Source organism: Symphalangus syndactylus, chromosome 9, assembly GCF_028878055.3.
Source record: "Symphalangus syndactylus isolate Jambi chromosome 9, NHGRI_mSymSyn1-v2.1_pri, whole genome shotgun sequence".
NCBI classification, from domain to species: domain Eukaryota; kingdom Metazoa; phylum Chordata; class Mammalia; order Primates; family Hylobatidae; genus Symphalangus; species Symphalangus syndactylus.
Genome location: NC_072431.2, coordinates 85,854,805 through 85,875,576, shown reverse-complemented (window position 1 = coordinate 85,875,576; position 20,772 = coordinate 85,854,805). Strand labels below are relative to the sequence as shown.

Below are 20,772 nucleotides of genomic sequence, written 5' to 3'. Positions count from 1 at the left end.
CTCCTCTGTGTGGCCCAGGCTGGAGTGCAAGTGGCATGATCTCAGCTCACCGCAACCTCCGCTTCCCAGGTTCAAACAATTCTGGTGCCTGAACCTCCCAAGTAGCTGGGACTACAGGTGTGTACCACCATGCCCGGCTAATTTTTGCATTTTTAGTAGAGACTGGGTTTCGCCTTGTTGGCCAGGCTGGTCTTGAACTCCTGGCCTCAGGTGATCTACCTAACTCAGCCTCCCAAAGTGCTGTTATTACAGGCATGAGCCACTGTGCCCAGCCTGTGTCTACATATGTTTGAATTCCTTTTTGGGTATATACCTAGGAGTAGAATTGCTAGATCATGTGGTATCTCTGCGTTCAACTTTTTGTGGAAATCTCAGACTGTTTCAAAGTGGCTGTGCCATTTTTATATTCCTGCTGGAAATATATCAAGGTTCCTTTTTTTTTTTTTTTTTTTTTTTGAGACAGGGTCTTACTCTGTCACCCATGCTGGAGTGCAGTGGTACAGTCTTAGCTCACTGCAACTTCTGCCTCCCAGGTGCTAGCGATTCTTCTGCCTCAGCCTCCCAAGTAGCTGGGATTACAGGCACGCACCACCACTCCTAGCTAATTTTTTTTTCTTTTTGTTTTTTTTTTAGTAACAACAGGGTTTTGCCATGTTGCCCAGGCTGGTCTTGAGCTCTTGACCTCAAGTTATCCACCCGCCTCAGCCTCCCAGAATGTTGGGATTACGTGCATGAGCCACCGCACCCCCAGCTAGGATTCCAGTTTTTTCATGTCCTCACCAACTCTTGCTATTGTCTGTTTTATTCTAGCCATCCTAGAAGGTGTGAGGTGATATCTCATTTTGGTTTTAATTTGCATTTCCCTAATGACTAATGATGTGTGTGTCTTTTCACTTGCTTATTGGCTATTTGTATATCTTTGGGGAAATTTCTATTCAGATCCTCTGCCTATTTTTTGACTGGATTGTCTTTTTACTGTTGAGTTGTAAGAGTTCTTTATATATTCTGGATATGAGCCATGTATCCGATGATTTGCAAGTATGGGACAATTTTGGTGTCCTTGGAAGCACAAAAGTTTTATTTTTTATCAAGCATAATTTATCTGTTTTTTCTTTTGTTGCTTGTGATTTTTGGTGTCATATCCAAGAAGGCTTTGCCTAACCCAAGGTCACAAAGTTTTACCTCCTATGCTTTCTTCTGAGTCTTATAGTTTTAGCCCTTACATCTATGATCTGTTTTGAGTTAATTTTTGTGCATGGTGCAAAGAAGGAGTCCTGCTTCATTCTTTTGCACTTGGATACTGTTTTCAAATATAAATGATTGAGTAGCAAAGCATCTAATGGACAGAGTTAGCTCCAGTGTGTGGCTGCAATTACCAAGAAGCAGATTTTAGTTGAATGAAAGGAAGAACTCCTAACAGTGAGACCTGTTCCAACAGGGGAACCGGCTCCTCCAGAAGTTTTGGATTCCTCCTCCTTGGAAGTATAGGCACAGCTAGTGAACGAGTTGTCAGGGTTGAAGTAGATGGGAGGGGTGAGAAGGGCTAGGGGTGAGAGGAGAAACCATTTGGCCCTAGGGTTCCTTTGTCTCCCAGACCAGCTTTTCCTCTTAGCGAGATTTTCCTACTAAAACACTAACTCCCAAAAGTATACTAAGAGAGTACATTGGTGGTATAGTGGTAAGTATAGCTGCCTCAAATAATATACTAAGAGGTATTATTAATACACCCATAGTGGAAAAAAGTACAGAGTATATTTGGAGTATACCTCTGTCATATGTGTGTATGCACAGCCACTAGTATAGATAACCCTGCCGGTAGAGTGCACCTCCATCACACATGTATGCACATCCACCCAAGTAGATACTCCTGCTGCTAGAGTGCACCTCCATCATGTGTGCTCCCATCCATATGTGCATGAAGGCACAGAAGCTCGTAACAGTGGTGAACATTGGAGAGGGCAGCTGAGACCTCAGCCTTGCAAAATGGGTTTCTTTCTGTGAGGTTCTAGAAGTAAGGCATGTTATGATCACTGACTTCCTGCTGCAGGCCCTTCTTTACATGCTGAAGCCCCGGATGGGCAATGCTGGCTTCAATACCAGCTGAGATTGTTCAGGGCTCTCTTATGTGTCAGGCTCTGGCACATCATTTTTTTTTTTAATGTTCTCATCAGTGTCTGACTATTTCTGATCATTTCTTTAGTCAGTGTGAGAAGGGAGATTATTTAAAAGCCATTAAACATAAATATAGAGTTAGATTTTGCTAATATTTTCTTTATCTCTTTACTGCTTTGACTCATTGCTCATGAGGTAGTGTGGCATCAGGAAGATCTGTAGAAGGAGAGGAAGTAACTTATTAGCCGAGTCTCTTATTTCTTTTAGAACATACTTAGAGTCTACGGCCATACCACCCTGAAAGTGCCCGATCTCGTCTGATCTTGGAAGCTAAGCAGGGTCGGGCCTGGTTAGTACTTGGATGGGAGAACATACTTAGAAATTCCCCTTCCAGAAATTTCACCTGAGGAAGCTATCTGATGGTAAATATTTTTTCATAAGACTCTTTGTCTGCCAGATGCAATGGCTCAAACCTGTTCCCAATACTTTGGGAGGCCAAGGCAAGAGGATTGCTTGAGCTCAGGAGTTCAAGACCAGCCTGGGCAACAAAGTGAGACCCTGTCTCTACACAAAACAAAACAAAAATTAGCCAGGTGTCATGGTACACATCTGTAGTCCAAGCTACTGAGGAGGCTGAGGCAGGAGGATTGCTTGAGCCCAGGAGGTCAAGGCTGCAGTGAGTGATCACACCACTACATTCCAGCCTGGGCAACAGAGTGAGACCTTGTCTCAAAAAAAAAAAAAAAAGTTTTTGTCAAAACCATATTTGCGCTACCACAAAGTTAGGAAACAAACTTATGTCCAACAGCAGAAGCGTCTTTGCATAAAATTTGGCAAAGCCATTGGATAGGATATTAAACAACCATTAAAAAGTTTAATATCCTGGGGAATGGCCGGGCACGGTGGTTCATGCCTGTAATCCCAGAACTTTGGGAGGCCGAGGTGGGCGGATCACGAGGTCAGGAGATTGAGACCATCCTGGCTAACACCATGAAACCCCATCTCTACTAAAAAAAAATACAAAAAATTAGCCGGGCGTGGTGGCGGGCACCTGTAGTGCCAGCTACGCAGGAGGCTGAGGCAGGAGAATCGCGTGAACCCGGGAGGTGGAGCTTGCAGTGAGCGGAGGTGCGCCACTGCACTCCAGCCTGGGAGTCAAAACAAGACTCTGTCTCAAAAAAAAAAAAAAAAAAAAAAGTTTAATATCCTGGGGAAATGGTCACAGTATGGTAAATGGAAATTGCAGGGTATTAATATGCTGCTAGTAGGAGTGTAAGTACAACAGCTACTCAGGAGAGCATTTAGAAAAATTTAAAATGCTCATGGCTGTGGCTCAGTTTTCCCTTTCTAGGATTTGATTGCAAAAAAACTCAGCATTTGAGGGAGAAAATTTGTATAAGATGTGTGCAGCAACATTGTGTTTACCACAAATTGGAAACAAAAGAAATGCCCACCAACAGGAGAATGGATAAATACTCTGGGGTATACTGTGTCTGGTTAAGTTTCACTCGAAAGTAGAGACTAAAGGAAGTATAGCTACATGTTTCAACCTGGATGTATCATAAAAGCAAATGTTAAAAGGCAAACTGCAAAGCTACCAACAAGCCTCAGAAGATACTATATGCTGTTTACGGATGTATGAAATACAAATAGCAACTTGTGGCAGTGTCCGCCTCTGATTTAAGGGTAAGGAGGCCTGCGGGCTTGAGCCTCTGTGACAGAAACATTTTGGTCCACTAACATATGGCGAAACTGTTGAGATTTGTTCGTGTTAGGTGAAGGCGTTAAGGATGAGCAGTGTGGTATTATCATGCTTTGTGTTTGAAATATAAGATAAAAATTTAAATGCAGATCATAAAATTATGAATATATCATTAAATTTTGGTACATCTAACTGGTAGGGAATGTTATGAAGCCTTTAAATTTTCTTTTCTGGCTGGGTACTGTGGCTCACACCTGTAATCCCAGCATTTTGGGAGGCCAAGGCAGAAGGATCACTTGAGCCCCAAAGTTCAAGACCAGCCCAGGCAACATGGCAAGACCCCATCTCTACAAAAAAAATTTAAAAATTAGCTGGGCCTGGTGGTGCACACCTATAACACCAGCTACACAGAACGCTGGCATGAGAGGTGAGCTACGATCGCACCACTGCACTCCAGTCTGGTTGACAGAGCATGACTCTCTCTTTAAAAAAAAAAAAAAAAAAAAATTCTTGCTAGGCGTGGTGGCTCACTCCTGTAATCCCAGCACTTTGGGAGGCTGAGGCAGGTGGATCACAAGGTCAGGAGTTCAAGACTAGCCTGGCTAACATAGTGAAACCCCGTCTCTACTAAAAATACAAAAATTAGCCAGGCATGGTGGCGCGTGCCTGTATTCCCAGCTACTGGGGAGGCTGAGGCAGGAGAATCACTTGAACTCGGGAGGTGGAACTTGCAGTGAGCAGAGATCACGCCATTGCACTCCGCTTGGGCAACAGAGTGAGACTTTGTCTGAAAAAAAAAAAAAAAATTCTTAGGCTGGGCACAGTGCCTCACTCCTGTAATAACACTTTGGGAAGCCGAGACAGGAGGATTACTTAGGCCCAGGAGTTTGAGGCCAGCCTGGGCAACATGGTGAGACCCTATCTCTACAAAAAATAAAAAGAATTAATCAAAATAATAGAAATAATAATATCCCAAATTTAAATATTTATTTATGTATATATGCATACAAAGAAAATAATCTGGAAAGGAAAACATCAGAATATTTACCCTGTAGCCTGTGGAATTATAGGTAACTTAATTTAATTTTTATACTATGTCTTTTAAATTCTCTATGTTAGGTATATATGGATTTTGTTATCAGAATAGGAAAAAACAAAGGAAAAGAAGAGGTGTAAACAGCCATTTTGGGGCACGTACCTGATCAGAGTAGCCAGGTGGCAAGTGCACGCCATGCCCGGCCTCAGCCCCGCCCTTTGGTCCCTGTGCCGGCTGTGCCAGGTGCCCTCTTGCTAGGCTACATGTTCCTTGCAGATCGGCTTCACCACCGACCCTCGGATGGCCCGCTCCTCCCCCTACCCCACCGACGTGGCCCGAGTGGTGAATGCTCCCATTTTCCACGTGAACTCAGATGACCCCGAGGCTGTCATGTACGTGTGCAAAGTGGCGGCCGAGTGGAGGAGCACCTTCCACAAGGACGTGGTCGTCGATTTGGTGAGTGACTCTGGGGACAGCACGTCCTGGGCAGAGCATCTGACCCACCCCTCTTGCCCTCGGCACCGCTGTGTCCCAAGGAGAGGAGCTTGTCCAGATGAGTCACCTCAGGGCTCTCTACTGCCAGGCCTCATGCTGGTTCCTTTGAGCTCCAAATAGTTCAGGCCTGTAAGCAGCAAGGAATGCTTCCCAGGCAGGAGCTGTGGTATTGAGGAGGGCCACTCCTCATTGACAGAGCAGCTCTATTGTGTGAAGGAGAGATACATAGAATCCTAATTCTAGAGAAGGTAAACTCCAGGGCAGGCATGAGGAATGAAGAACGTGGCCATCACCTAGGAGAGATGGGGCAGGTGCCCGAACAGCACTTCTTCCCAAAGGGCCAGCCCTTGTCTCTGACATCTTCTCACTGCTCTGAGCAGGTGTGTTACCGGCGCAACGGCCACAACGAGATGGATGAGCCCATGTTCACGCAGCCGCTCATGTACAAGCAGATCCGCAAGCAGAAGCCTGTGTTACAGAAGTACGCCGAGCTGCTGGTGTCGCAGGGTGTGGTCAACCAGCCTGAGTATGAGGTGCGTCCCTGCGGCTCTATCCCAGTGCGCCTTTCCAGGGCCGGGGATGACTAGAAAAGGTGGGCCACAGGGCCACTTCTCACTTTTGCGAGTTATGAGGATACACGTGAGAGGATGTGAAATATTTACAGCTACAGCATTTCAACGCATAACTTTTTGGAGAATCTGGGCCACTGAGATGCTTTGTAAAGGAAGTGGGCCTTAAACAGTGTTTTGGGGAAGAGAAGGGGATATTTTCAGGTTGAGGTAGTAGCGGCCTAGTAGGTTTTCTCAGATTTCACAAATTGTGCATGGTTGAGAGGTAGGTGGTGGATCCAGCTTGGTAAGGGGCCTGTTGTAATCTGAATAGTAAGTGCTGGTTGGTTGTGAGTGGGAAGGCCAAGCAGCTGCCTTAGAGAGGGAGAGGGTGGGTGTGAGGAGCTATATCTGAGCATGGGAACAGGACAGATCCCAGATCAGAACAACCCGATAGCCTGTAGCCTCTATGCTGGAGACAGAGCTTTGTGGCCCAGACCTTGGGACTGTGCTGGGAACCATGAGAACTGAACTAGTTCTTTTTTTTTTTTTTTGAGACGGAGTCTAGCTCTGTCACCCAGGCTGGAGTGCAGTGTCATGATCTCAGCTCACTGCAACCTCCACCTCCTTAGTTCAAGCAGTTTTCATGTCTCAGCGCCCCAAGTACCTGGGATTACAGGTGCGAGCCACCACGCCTAGCTAATTTTTGTGTTTTTAGTAGAAACCGGGTTTCCCCATGTTGGCCAGGCTGGTCTCGAACTCCTGACCTCAAGTGATCCGCCTGTCTTGGCCTCCCAAAGTCCTGGGATTATAGGCATGAGCCACTGCGCCTGGCCTGGACCAGTTCTTAAGAAAAAATGTGGTGGGCTGGGCGTGGTGGCTCACGCCTGTAATTGCAGCACTTTGGGAGACTGAGGCAGGTGGATCACAAGGTCAAGAGATCGAGACCATCCTGGCCAACATGGTGAAACCCCATCTTTACTAAAAATACAAAAATTAGCTGGGCGTGGTGGCACACGCTTGTAGTCCCAGCTACTCAGGTGGCTGAGGCAGGAGAATCGCTTGAACCTGGGAGGCGGAAGTTGCAGGGAGGTAAGATCGCACCATTGCACCCCAGCCTGGTGACAGAGCAAGACTCCGTCTCAACAACAAAAAAAAAAAAGTGGTGAAGGGTTAGGGGTTCAAACTCTGAGCAGAATCTCTACCCAGCAAATGTGAGGAAGAAACTTTTGGGAGTGAAAAGAATAAAATCTTAGAAAGGTGTTATGCCTGTTGAGAAGGAGCAGGCCCAGAGGCTGAGATATTTCGCATCCCCGAAGTGTGGGAATATGGGTGGGCATGCATGGAAGTTGTGCCAGGGGTATGGTTGGGCTTGCGTGGTGGCCGTCAGAAAGTGTGGGGGTATGGGTGGGCGTGTGCAGTAGTCATGCCCTCTGCCAGTCAGGCTGTGTTGTGCCCAACCCTCCAGGAGGAAATTTCCAAGTATGATAAGATCTGTGAGGAAGCTTTTGCCAGATCTAAAGATGAGAAGATCTTGCACATTAAGCACTGGCTGGACTCTCCCTGGCCTGGTGAGTGAAGAAACAGTGCCACAAATAAGCTCCTTTAAGGATCTGATGTAACGAGGCATCCTCTTCCCAGAAAAAAATTCATGCTTTCCCCTTTGTACCCACAATGCACAGTTGTGTGCACCATTTCAGCAAAGCCCCCTGCAGACCCTGGACCCAGACCCCTGCACTAATGTTTTCTGGGGAACACAGTGTGAGCTTCATTGTCTCTCACCCTGCTTCTCTCCAAAATCACGTGTCTGCCATGGTGTGGTCCCTGGAAAAGTAGAGCAGATGTCATGCCTCAGTTGTTCTTCCTCTCCTAGGCTTCTTCACCCTGGACGGGCAGCCCAGGAGCATGTCCTGCCCCTCCACGGGTCTGACGGAGGATATTCTGACACACATCGGGAATGTGGCTAGTTCTGTGCCTGTGGAAAACTTTACTATTCATGGAGGTAACACGCTCTGTGCTGACCTGTGGAAATGTTGGGGCCCAGGCCAGGGGCGACGACTGTCTAGGACTGTGTCCTTGGCCACCATCATGTGTCCTACAGAGACTCCCTTCCTGCCCTGCTCAAGGCCTCTGGGGTGGTTGGATGGAGCCACCTCTCCCACTCCCTGCCCTTAGCACAATCCTACACTTCCTCAGTGGTAAAGGAGAGACTGAGGTCACAGCTTTTCCAGCAAGTCAGGAACCCAGAAACTACGAGTAAAGAAGGCTCCGCTCTTGCCATGGGCACGCTGAGAAGCAAGGCAGGCATGTGCAGGCAGGGCCTGCAGCAGCTGGTGAGAGCTGTGTCTCTGCAGGGCTGAGCCGGATCTTGAAGACTCGTGGGGAAATGGTGAAGAACCGGACTGTGGACTGGGCTCTGGCGGAGTACATGGCGTTTGGCTCACTCCTGAAGGAGGGCATCCACATCCGGCTGAGCGGCCAGGACGTGGAGCGGGGCACATTCAGGTAACGTTCTGGGCAGTTTCATTTGCCCTCCAAAGAGTAGAAGATGGAAAGGTGTTTCTTTTCCAGAAGACAGTTACTGAGTCCCATTGCTGTCAGGCTGAAAACCTCTGTCCCTCATTTGCTGTGGGTGCTTCTGTTAAGACCTGGGTGGGGCTGACCCTGCAGCTGCCTGGCCAGAAGTCCAGGTCACAGAGCATGGCATCTGCTGGTGCTTCGTGCGGGTCCCCAGCATATTTGCTTGTCAAGTCAGAGCTCCTAATTATTACCTCTGTTGTCCTGTCTCAGCCACCGCCACCATGTGCTCCACGACCAGAACGTGGACAAGAGAACCTGCATCCCCATGAACCATCTCTGGCCCAATCAGGCCCCCTATACTGTGTGCAACAGCTCACTGTCTGAGTACGGCGTGCTGGGTGAGTGCCTGGAGCTACACCACCAGGGCCTCTCACCCACCCACCCCCGCTGGGCCTACTGGCTGGTGTCCTGGACATGGTTTTCTCCTTCCTTTGTCCCTTGTAGGCTTTGAGCTGGGCTTCGCCATGGCCAGTCCTAATGCCCTGGTCCTCTGGGAAGCCCAATTTGGTGACTTCCATAACACGGCCCAGTGCATCATCGACCAGTTCATCTGCCCGGGACAAGCCAAGTGGGTGCGGCAGAATGGCATCGTGTTGCTGCTGCCCCATGGCATGGAGGGCATGGTGAGCCTCTGGCCCTTCCCTGCCAGACCCAGGACTTGGGAAGGGCCTGTGTAGGACCCTGACCCCAAAGACTGGCATGAGAGCCAGCAGCTCACACCAGCCTCCCAAGGGCTCTGCTGGTGCTTCCTGTCCATCTCAGATGGGATGTCACTTCAGAAAGCCAGAGTAGCCCATCTGGATGTGGCTAGCATGCCCCGTCCCTCCTGGTGCAGACTCCCTAGATGCACAGGCGTCCAAGTGTGGAAATGATGAGCCGAGTGCTTTGCTGGTGGGAGGGGGAAGGAACTGAACCCTGCCATCAAGAAAAAAGATAACCAGAAATGAGCTAGTTGGTTAAGAAGGAGGAACAGCAGATGCGGCAAATGTCAGTACGCAAGAGCTCCTAAACTGTAACTTACATGTCTGGTTCCAGGGTCCAGAACATTCTTCCGCCCGCCCAGAGCGGTTCCTGCAGATGTGCAACGATGACCCAGACGTCCTGCCAGTGAGTAATACAGGCCCTGTCAGCCCAGCCATTCTCGGGGTGTCTGGTGGGAAACCTGGGGAAGAACAATCTATCTGGTCATCCTGAAGTGGCAGATCGTGCCTCTGTCCCTTTGTCCATCCTGGGGAGCTCACGTGAGTGAACAGGTGTGGCCCCATGCCTCTGGGCGCCCTGGGATGAGAGACTTCCTCCGAGCACAGAGGAAGGTGCAGGGACTGCCTCCATTGGCTTCCTGCTGTTGCTGCAAGCACAGAAACGCCATGTGAGCTCCTCAGCAAGGGCTCCTGTGGGATGCTTCCAGACCCTGATTCAGGTACACACTTCAGAGGAGAGAACTTTGGGGTGATTCCAGTGAAACTTTAAGAACTCAAAGAACCAGGCTGGGCAACATGGTGAGACCCTGTCTCTACAGAAATTTTAAAAATTAGCTGGGCGTGATGGTGCACGCCTGCAGTCCCAGCTACTTGGGAGGCTGAGGTGGGAGGATTGCTTGAGCTTGGGAGGTCAAGGCTGCAATGAGCCAAGATCGTGCCACTGCACTCCAGCCTGGGTGACAGAGCAATACCCTGTCTTAAAAAAAAAAAGAACTGTTCTGGGCATGGTGGCTCACGCCTGAAATCCCAGCACTTTGGGAGGCCCAGGCAGGCGGATCATGAGGTCAGGAGTTTGAGACCAGCCTGGCCAATATAGTGAAACCCTGTCTTTACTAAAAATACAAAAATTAGCTGGGCATAGTGGCGCCCACCTGTAATCCCAGCTACTCTGAGGCTGAGGCAGGAGAATTGCTTGAACCCAGGAAGCAGAGGTTGCAGTGAGCCAAGATCGTGCCACTGCACTCCAGCCTGGGCAGCTCCGTCTCACAAAAAAAGAAGAACTGGCCAGGCACAGTGGCTCACGCCTGTAAGCCCAGCACTTTGGGAGGCCGAGGCAGGTGGATCACGAGGCCAAGAATTCAAGACCAGCCTGGCCTATAATATAGTGAAACCCTGTCTCTACTAAAAATACAAAAATTATTCAGGCGTGTGGCAGGCACCTGTAGTCCCAACTACTCAGGAGGCTGAGGCAGAGAATCGCTTGAACCCGGGAGGTGGAGGTTGCAGTGAGCCAAGATTGTGCCACTGCACTCCAGCCTAGGTGACAGAGGGAGACTCTGTCTCAAAAAAAAAAAAAAAAAGAACTCAAAAGAAAATCATTAGGAGTCAGTGTCTAAGGAAAATTGGTTTTAGGTAGAACTTGTGTCTCTTAAAGTGGTATCTGTTTCATGCTGGGCAATAGCTTTCAGAGAAATAGTATGGATTGAGTGGGACTGAGGCTCTTCTCCAGGGTATGAGGCTGGCCGAAGGAGCTTACTGGACTCACTTGTTAGTGTCAGCTTATGTCTCCTGGTGAAGTCAGTGTGTTAGGCCATTCTTATGTTGCTATAAAGAAAAACCTGAGACTGGGTAATTTATAAAGAAAAGTTTAATTGGCTGTAGGTTGTACAGGAAGCATGATGCTGGCATCTGCTCAGCTTCTGGGGAGGCCTTGGGAAGCTTACAATCATGACAGAAGATGAAGTGGGAGAGCAAGCATGTCACATGGCCAGAGCAGGAGCAAGAGAGTGGGAGAGGGGTGCCACACACTTTCGACAACCAGATCTCATTGTGAACTCAGAGTTCACTCATCACCAAGGGGATGGCCCAAGCTGTAATCCTAACACCTCCCACCAGGCCCCACATCCAGCAGTGGGAGATTACAATTCAACATGAGATTTGGGCAGGGACAAATATCCAAACTAGTCACCTGAGGGCCCCCAGATGCCCCAGAAGACTCAGTGCTGCGTCCTGGCCTCTGGCCATTTCCTTCCTTGCTGCAGGACCTTAAAGAAGCCAACTTCAACATCAATCAGCTGTATGACTGCAATTGGGTTGTTGTCAACTGCTCCACCCCTGGCAACTTCTTCCACGTGCTACGACGCCAGATCCTGCTGCCCTTCCGGAAGCCGGTCAGTGGCAGGGCCTCCCTTGCTCAAACGAGGCCTGGCCCTGCCCTGTTGGTGCAGGGAAGGGCTCCTCAGAGAGCCTCTTGCTTGGGGTTAGCTAGGTGGGCACCTGCAGGGGCAGTGTGGGCAGGACATGGTGTCGGGGAGCCTGGCCCCTCCTCCTCACTGCTGCTGTGAGGGGACTGCCTGTTCCATGTGTCCTCTTCCCCAACTGGGCCCCTGCATACTGCTGAGCACCACATGCAGAGCAATCACATAGGCTGCAGGCCCCAGCCCGGTGGGGAGGACGGATGTTTGAACAGGTGGTCATAGGGGGTGTGCTGAGCTTTAGAAGAGAGGCGAGCCCTGGCAGAGGCCAAGGGAGTGCAGGGTCCCCAGGGAGCAGCTCCTGAGCTGGGTGTTGAAGGGTGAGTAGAAGTTGAGTGGAGGGATACATTGGAGAAGTGATTCATAAGAAGGAAGGTGGTCGGGCGCGGTAGCTCACGCCTGTAATCCCAGCACTTTGTGAGGCCGAGGCAGGTGGATCATGAGGTCAGGAGATCGAGACCATCCTGGCTAACAGAGTGAAACCCCGTCTCTACTAAAAAAAATACAAAAAGAATTAGCTGGGCATGACGGCGGGCACTTGCAGTCCCAGCTACTCAGGAGGCTGAGGCAGGAGAATGGCGTGAACCCGGGAGGCGGAGCTGGCAGTGAGCCGAGATTGCACCACTGCACTCCAGCCTGGGCGACAGAACGAGACTCTGTCTCAAAAAAAAAAGGAAGGAGTGTTGGGGACAGCGAGGGAGTGCCTTGCTGCCCTGGGATGCCGCAGGGGTGGGAGTATGGAGCGGAGGCTTGCAGCTCAGAGTGTCCCCAGCAGTCCAAGGGCCCACAGGGCAGGACAGCCCTGGTGCTTCTTGGTGCTGGGCCATGTCACAGCCTTACGTGGGCTTTGGGTGCATTTGCTCTGCGACTGCCAAGGAGAGGGTCAGAGCTCTTTCCTAGGTACAGAGAAGCAGGGAGGGGAGTATTGGGAGTCCGAGCAGGCTGGGATGGGCCCTGCCAGGAGTGGATACCCAGCTAGGGGAGGTGAACAGCAGGGAAATTGGTCATCTTTCCTTTTCCCTCCTTCTCTGCCTCTTCTGACCTGAGGCTCCTGTTGAGTGGGAGGGCAGGTGTGTTTCATGGCCTGAAGGTCAAGGCTTGGGTAGCCTTGCTTTTGACCTTCCTTCTGGAATCTTCAGAATCTGATCCTTCACGAGCCTATTGTTCTGTATTTCAGTTAATTATCTTCACCCCCAAATCCCTGTTGCGCCACCCCGAGGCCAGATCCAGCTTTGATGAGATGCTTCCAGGTGGGTGTGAGGGAGATGGGCATTTCCTTGGGGGAAGCTATGTTTGGGGCTTCTTTGCTGCTGCTCTTTTACAGCTGGTGGGGCTGACATTTGTGATTCTCACTGGCTCTTGCCAGATTTTTGGTTGTAAAGACCCGTGATACATGGCTGGGCGCAGTGGCTCACGCCTGTAATCCCAGCACTTTGGGAGGCCGAGGCGGGCAGATCATCTGAGGTCAGGAGTTCGAGGGCAGATCACCTGAGGTCGAGAGTTCGAGACTAGCCTGACCAACATGGAGAAACCCCCATCTCCACTAAAAATACAAAATTAGCTGGGCGTAGTGCCACATGTCTGTAATCCCAGCTACTCAGGAGGCTGAGGCAGGAGAATTGCTTGAACCCAGGAGGTGGAGGTTGCGGTAAGCTGCGATCATGCCATTGCACTCCAGCATGGGCAATAAGAGCAAAACTCTGGCACCAAAAAAAAAAAAAAAAGACCCATGATACCAGATGAGGAAGGTCACAGCTTACATTCAAGTTGGTCAAATGACATGTCTTAACATGCAGCCCAGGAGCTGTTGCCTCTCACCTGCAAATGCCCCCAAGGACTCCACTAGAGGCAATTAAGTATGTCCAAGATTGAGGGTTAGTGCCGCTGCCTGCGGCCTCCTTCAGCAGGTGAGTGGCAGCTCACCACTGGCTCGGAGGCCCAGCCCCAAAGCAAGCCCTTCAGGACAGAGAAAAAAACACTGGACGGCAGTTCCTGCCAAGTCACATGCCAGCTGCACTTGTGTGAAGGGAGACCCATAACATTGAGATTTCTATAGGGACAGTGGAGTGCAGGATGCTAACACAGCTTTTACCACCCACCAGGGGCCACCAGGCCAGGAAGCCTGCATCCCACCAGTCACCAAACCCCCTTTAGTCTTCAATCAAGGCGAGCCCCTTGTTTTTTGGGGGTTTTTTTTCCAATCTTTTTTTATTTTTTATTTTTATTTATTTATTTATTTATTTTTGAGACAGAGTCTCGCTCTGTTGCTCAGGCTGGAGTGTGGTGGCACAATCTCGACTCACTGCAAGCTCTGCCTCCCGGGTTCACGCCATTCTCCCGTCTCAGCCTCCCAAGTAGCTGGGACTACAGGCGCCCGCCACCACGCCCAGCTAATTTTGTTTTTGTATTTTTAGTAGAGACGGGGTTTCACCATGTTAGCCAAGATGGTCTCAATCTCCTGACCTCATGATCCACCCATCTTGGCCTCCCAAAGTGCTTAGGATTACAGGCATGAGCCACCGTGCCCAGCCCCCAATCTTTTTTTATTATGGTAAAATACACAACATAAAATTTACCATTTTGACCATTTTTAAGTATCCAGTTCAATGTGTTACTGCCTCTATAAATTTGACTGACTACTCTATGGAACTCATAAGTGAAATCATACAGTCTTTGTCCCTTGCGACTGGCTTGTTTCATTTAGCATAATGTCTGCGAGGTCCATCCATGTTGTGTAGCATGTGTCAGAATTTCTTTTTTTTTAAGACTGAATAGCCAGGCATGGTGGCTCATCCCTATAATCCCAGCACTTTGGGAGTTCAAGGCAGGTGGATCACTTGAGGTCACAAGTTTTGAGACCAGCCTGGCCAGCAGGGTGAAACCCCGTCTCTATTAAAAATACAAAAATTAGCAGGGTGTGTTGGTGCATGCCCCACTACTCTGGAGGCTAAGGCAGGAGAATTGCTTGAACCCGGGAAGCGGAGGTTGCAGTGAGCCAAGATTGCACCACTGCACTCCAGCCTGGGCAACAGAGTAGGACTCTATCTCAAAACAAAACAAAAAAAAGACTGAATAGGCCGGTCCCAGTGGCTCACACCTGTAATCTCAGCACTTTGGGAGGCTGAGGCAGGTGACGAGTTTGAGACCAGCCTGACCAATATGATGAAACCCCATCTCTACGGAAAATACAAAAATTAGCTGGGCATGGTGGCGCGCACCGGTAATCCCAGCTACTCAGGATGCTGAGGCAGGAGAATTGCTTGAACCTGGAAGGCAGAGGTTGCAGTGAGCCAAGATTGCGCCACTGCATTCCAGCCTGGGTGACAGAGAGAGACTCCGTCTCAAAAAAATTAATAAATAAACTAGCAGGGAGTGATGGTGCATACCTGTAATCCCAGCTACTCGGGAGGCTGAGGCAGGAGAATCACTTGAACACGGGAGGCAGAGGTTGTGGTGAGCCGAGATCGTGCCATTGCACTCCAGCCTGTCTCAAAAAAAAAAAAAAAAAAAAAAAAAAGACTGAATAATACTCCATTATATGTGTACGCCACATTTTGCTCATCCATTCATCTGTCGATGGACACTTGGGTTGCTTCCATGTTTCAGCTATTGTGATTAGAGGAGCTGCTATGAACATTGGTGTACAAATACTTCTTTGAGTCCCTGCTTTCAATTCTTTTGAATATGTACTCAGAAGTGGAATTGCTGGACCATATGGTAATTCTATTTTTAGTTTTTTGAGGAACTGCCAAACTTTCCACAGTGGCTGCATTTTACATCCCACCAACAGTATATGAGGATCCCACCATCTCTACATCCTCATCAGCACCTACTATTTTCTGGTTTTTTTCATAGTAGCCATCTTAATGGGTGTGAGATGATATTTCATTGTGGCTTTGATGTATATTTCTGTAATGATTAAGTGATGTTGAGCATCTTTTCATATGCTTATTGGCCACTTGTATATCTTCCTTGGAGAACTGTCTATTGAAATCCTTTTTTTTTTTTTAATTTAATTTTTTTTAAGAGACAGGATCTCACTATGTTGCCCAGGCTAGTCTTGAACTCCTGGGCTCAAGGAATCCTCCTACTTTGGCCTCAAAGTATTGAGATTACAGGCGTGAGCCACGGCACCCAGCCTATTCAAATTATTTGCCCATTTTTGAATCTGGTTGCTTGTTTTTGATTCTTAAGAGTTCTCTGTATGTTCTAGATGTTAATTCCTTATCAGAAATATAATTTGCAAATATTTTCTCCCGTTCTATGGGTTGTTCTTTTATTCTGCTGTTAGTATCTGGTTTTGGTTTTGGTTTTTGTTTTGTTTTTTTGTTTTTTTTTTCCGAGATAGAGTCTTACTCTGTTACCCAGGCTGGAATGCATTGGTGCAATCTCAACTCACTGCAACCTCTGCCTCCTGGGTTCAAGCGATTCTCCTGCCTCAGCCTCCCAAGTAGCTGGGATTACAGGTGCACGCCACTATGCCTAGCTAATTTTTGTATTTTTAGTATAGACAGGGTTCCACCATGTTGGCCAGGCTGGTCTTGGACTCCTGACCTCAGGTGATCTGCCCACCACAGCCTCCCAAAGTGCTGGGATTACAAGCGTGAGCCACCACACCTGGCCTGTTGTTAGTATCTTTTGATGTACAAAAGTTTTTAATTTTCATGAAGTCAGATTTGTCTATTTTTTCTTCAGTTGCCTGTGACTTTGGTGTCATATCTAAGAAATCATTACCAAATTCAGTGTTGTGAAACTTTTGCCTTATGTTTTCTTCTGAGTTTTACAGTTTTTGCTCTTACGTTTAGATCTTTGACCCACTTTGAGCTAATTTTTTTGTTTTTTATTTTTTGTTTGTGTTTTTTTGAGACAGAGTCTCACTCTGTCGTCCAGGCTGATGCAATCATAGCTCACTGCAGCCTCAATTCTTGGGCTCAAGTGATCCTCCTACTTCGGCCTCCCAGAGTACTGGGATTACATGTGTGAGCCACTGTGCCCAGACTTTTATTCTTTTTGTATCATAAATGGAATTGTTGGCCTAATTTCCTTTTCTTATTGTTCATTGTTAGTGTATAGAAACACAACTGGTTTTGGTTACCTGTATATGATGCGTAGTGCTTAAGTCAGGGTATTAGGGTGTCCATCACCCAAGTACGATACATGTTTGTTAACTTTACTCCTTTATCAAACGTTGAACTTAATTCCGTCTATCTAACTATATGTTTGTACCATTCAACCCAGTTTTCTATATTTTTTTGAGATAGATTCTTACCCTGTCATCCAGGTTGGAGTGCAGAGGCGTGGTCATCATGGCTCACTGTAACTTCTGCCTCCCAGGCTAGAGTGATTCTCTCACCAAAGCCTCCCAAGTAGCTGGGAACACAAGGTGTGCACCACCGTGCCTGGCTAATTTTTGTACTTTTGCAGAGACGGAGTATCACCATGTTGCCCAGGCTGGTCTCGAACTCCTGAGCTCAAGGGATCCTCCTGCCTCAGCCTCCCAAAGTGCTGGCCAACCCACTGTTCTCTATCTGAATATTTTCTCTTATTGTGTTGAAAGTTTTTATATTTGTAAAATCCTGAGCAGTAGAAATGGAATAAACATGGGATTTTTTTAATATAATTTTTTTATAATTTTTTTTTTTTTTTAGATGGAGTTTCACTCTTGTTGCCCAGGCTGGAGTGCAATGGTGCATTCTTGGCTCACCACAACCTCTGCCTCCTGGGTTCAAGCAATTCTCCTGCCTCAGCCCCCCGAGTAGCTGGGATTACAGGCATGCGCCACCATGCCTGGCTAATTTTGTATTTCTAGTAAAGACAGGGTTTCACCATGTTGGTCAGTCTGGTCTCGAACTCCTGACCTCAGGTGATCCACCTGCCTCAGCCTCCCAAAATGCTGGGATTTACAGGCGTGAGCCACCGCGCCCGGCTGGGATTTTTTTTTTGGAGATGGAGTCTTGCTCTGTTGCCCAGACTATAGTGCATGATCTTGGCTCACTGCAACCTCTGTCTCCCAGGCCCAACTGATTCTTCCACCTCAGCCTCCTGAGTAGCTGGGACCACAGGCGCATACCACCACACCTGGCTAATTTTTTCTATTTTTTTAGTAGAGATGGGGTTTCACCATGTTGCCCAGGCTGGTCTCGAACTCCTGAACTGAGGCAATCCGCCCGCCTCGGCTTCTCAAAGTGCTAGGATTGCAGGCATGAGCCACCGCACCTGGCCGGGATGTTTTAATATACTCTTGTCCCCGAAGTCTGAGCCAAGCTGTTTTGAGGGCTAGCCTGGTGTTACTTGATACCCAGAGCTGGCCATGTCTGTTGTGTATTTGTTACACATAACGTGCTTTTCAAAGTGCACCTGGTCAGAGCAAATACAGGGCATCAGAGGCTGGTGAAGGGGAAGCATCTCTAACCCTTGAAAGCTGCATGTCCTGGCAGCAGTCCCTGGCACAGCCCTGGCTCCAGGAGCCCTCTGCTCACACACAGCAGAAGTGAGAGGGGCCCAGGAGAGCTCTCAGCCACATCTCTGAGAGAACCAGCCTAGCCATGGGAACTCTCTTGTAGGAACACACTTCCAGCGGGTGATCCCAGAAGATGGCCCTGCAGCTCAGAACCCAGAGAATGTCAAAAGGCTTCTCTTCTGCACTGGCAAAGTGTATTATGACCTCACCCGGGAGCGCAAAGCACGCGACATGGTGGGGCAGGTGGCCATCACAAGGATTGAGCAGGTGAGGGCAGATGGTGCCATCAGGGTGTCCCCCCAGCAGGGGTCAGGGCTCTGTTGCCTTCACAGAACAGCCTTGCCTGGGGTGTGGCCCTCAGGTTCCTGACCTTCCCTGCTCGGAACACCAGTTTCCCTTTGCTGGATCTTGCCTGCCCTCTGAGTTTCCTCTTTTTGATCTGACCCCTGCTGTCTCCTAGCTGTCGCCATTCCCCTTTGACCTCCTGCTGAAGGAGGTGCAGAAGTACCCCAGTGCTGAGCTGGCCTGGTGCCAGGAGGAGCACAAGAACCAAGGCTACTATGACTACGTGAAGCCAAGACTTCGGACCACCATCAGCCGTGCCAAGCCCGTCTGGTAAGGCCTCAGTCCCTGCCAGGAAGGCTGTGGGACCCTCCCCTCAGGCCAGTAGGCAGTTAGCCAGGCACATGCAGCAGAGAGATGGGCTGGGCCAACTCAGTGGCCCCTGCCCTCACTGCCCCCTCCCTCTGTCTCTTAGGTATGCCGGCCGGGACCCAGCGGCTGCTCCAGCCACCGGCAACAAGAAGACCCACCTGACGGAGCTGCAGCGCCTCCTGGACACGGCCTTCGACCTGGACGTCTTCAAGAACTTCTCGTAGATGCTGCCTAGGGTTGCTTGGGCCACTGCTCTCTCCACACCCATGACTGCCCCTTGCTTCTCGACTAAAGAATAGTGCCTCAGCACTGCCCACACCGCCGCCCTCCTCGCTGTGCCACCACCCCTCCCTCTGCTCTCGTAGGAGTTAGGCTGTCGTCCCCCTCCAGTGCTTGGCTGTCCCACAGGCCACACGCTGCCCAGGCTCTGCTGACTTCTGAGCAGTTTTCCAGGAGGCCCCGGGGAAGCAGGAGGAAAGGTAGCCCCCGAGGGATGTCCTTGGGGAGGGGTCAGCTCTGGCCACAGCCCTCCCCACCAGTCTCACCCACTAGGGTAGGGACTGGGCCTTGTGTGGCTTCCTAGTGTGCTGGCAACCCCTGTCACCCAGCAACACACAGGCTCCTGTATTTGAGACTAGGATAGCTTCATCTTGAGCCTGAGCCTTAGAATCTGTAGAGGAGCCTGGAGTCGGATCTAGCCATGGCTGGCAGAGGTTTCTAGGGTGGGCCCCAGCTGTGGCATGAACTGAGGATGACCCGGGGCAGCTGGCAGGAGAGAGCCTTGGCCTGACCTGGCACAGAAAGGGCAGCTTCGGTCTCTGCAGTGTCCATTATCTGCTGTTCCTTCGAGGGTTCCAGGCTGTGTGTAGGGCCCAAGCATGCCCCACCCACCCTGCCTGGGCCCAGTCAGCACCTGGAGCCCACAGAGTCTGTGTGTAGCCAGGAAGCCCCGCTCAGGTCGCCACCGCCGGGGCACTGGCTGCTCTGTCTTGGTCCTGTTAACCCTCCACCTCCACCCACCTCCTCCCTTGGCCTCCCTCCCCACCCTAACCACTCTTTCTTTCTCCTTTAACCCAGTGGAGACTTTCTGATGCATCATTTTCTTTGCTGTGCCAAAGCAGGTCAGAAGAGGGAGAGGAGGGGCTGGGGGTAAGGGGCCAGGCCATGGCCAAGGGGCCAGCTGCCCCTCATTTATCACTCTGACCTTCACAGGGACAGATCTGATTTATTTATTTTGGTTAAAAAAAAAAAAAAAAAAAAGGAACAGAAACAACTTCGCATTGCATCGGCTTGACCCATAAACTAAGTTATATCCGTGGGCGCGTCTGCTGTGTCTGTCTGTTCTGCCTTCTCCCCTGAGGGGATGGGGCTGGGCTAGGCCCCTCCTAACCCGCCTGGGAAGCAGCCCTCCCCTCATTGGACAGGGGGAGTGGTGACCACCACCTGCAGGCCCTCTCAGGCAAAGCCATCCTTGTGAATGCGGCAGAGGTGGCCTGGGCTGCCGGGCTGTTTGGGTGCAGTCCTGTTTCTGAGCTTTCCCTGCTCTGGGTTCTTCCCCTGGCTCCACCTTGAAAAAGTACTGTGCACTCTGTGCCTCTCCGTTTTAGCCAGTGTGCCTGCGGGTTCACCCTAACCACACATTTGTGTTTTTTTTGTTTTGTTTTTTTTTTTTTTTTTTTTTTTTGAGACGGAGTCTTGCTCTGTCGCCCAGGCTGGAGTGCAGTGGCACAGTCTCGGCTCACTGCAAGCTCCGCCTCCCGGGTTCACGCCATTCTCCTGCCTCAGCCTCTCCGAGTAGCTGGGACTACAGGCGCCCGCCACCGCGCCCGGCTTATTTTTTTTTTTATACATTTAGTAGAGACAGGGTTTCACCATGGTCTCGATCTCCTGACCTCGTGATCCGCCCGCCTCGGCCTCCCAAAGTGCTGGGATTACAAGCGTGAGCCACCGCGCCCGGCTCACACATTTGTTAATTAGTGCTCCCCAGAGCCCAAGCAACGATTCCAACCT

The 20,772-nt window shown here is 49.8% G+C and overlaps 1 protein-coding gene across 11 annotated transcripts in view; it reads left to right on the top strand.

Annotated features, from left to right (window-relative positions):
• Positions 1 to 20,080, top strand: part of OGDH (oxoglutarate dehydrogenase) — a 104,416-nt gene extending 84,336 nt beyond the window's left edge. For all 11 annotated transcript variants that reach the window (XM_055293247.2, XM_055293246.2, XM_063608937.1 and 8 more), the window contains 13 exons: positions 5,127 to 5,306; positions 5,726 to 5,878; positions 7,362 to 7,464; positions 7,767 to 7,895; positions 8,248 to 8,398; positions 8,684 to 8,811; positions 8,918 to 9,096; positions 9,509 to 9,580; positions 11,436 to 11,564; positions 12,826 to 12,898; positions 18,212 to 18,375; positions 18,569 to 18,723; positions 18,866 to 20,080. In XM_055293247.2, the coding sequence (XP_055149222.1) occupies positions 5,127 to 5,306; positions 5,726 to 5,878; positions 7,362 to 7,464; positions 7,767 to 7,895; positions 8,248 to 8,398; positions 8,684 to 8,811; positions 8,918 to 9,096; positions 9,509 to 9,580; positions 11,436 to 11,564; positions 12,826 to 12,898; positions 18,212 to 18,375; positions 18,569 to 18,723; positions 18,866 to 18,986 (1,737 nt within the window). In that variant the 3' untranslated portion in view covers positions 18,987 to 20,080. The remainder of the gene's footprint in view (positions 1 to 5,126; positions 5,307 to 5,725; positions 5,879 to 7,361; positions 7,465 to 7,766; positions 7,896 to 8,247; positions 8,399 to 8,683; positions 8,812 to 8,917; positions 9,097 to 9,508; positions 9,581 to 11,435; positions 11,565 to 12,825; positions 12,899 to 18,211; positions 18,376 to 18,568; positions 18,724 to 18,865) is intronic.
• Positions 20,081 to 20,772: the final 692 nt, after the last annotated feature.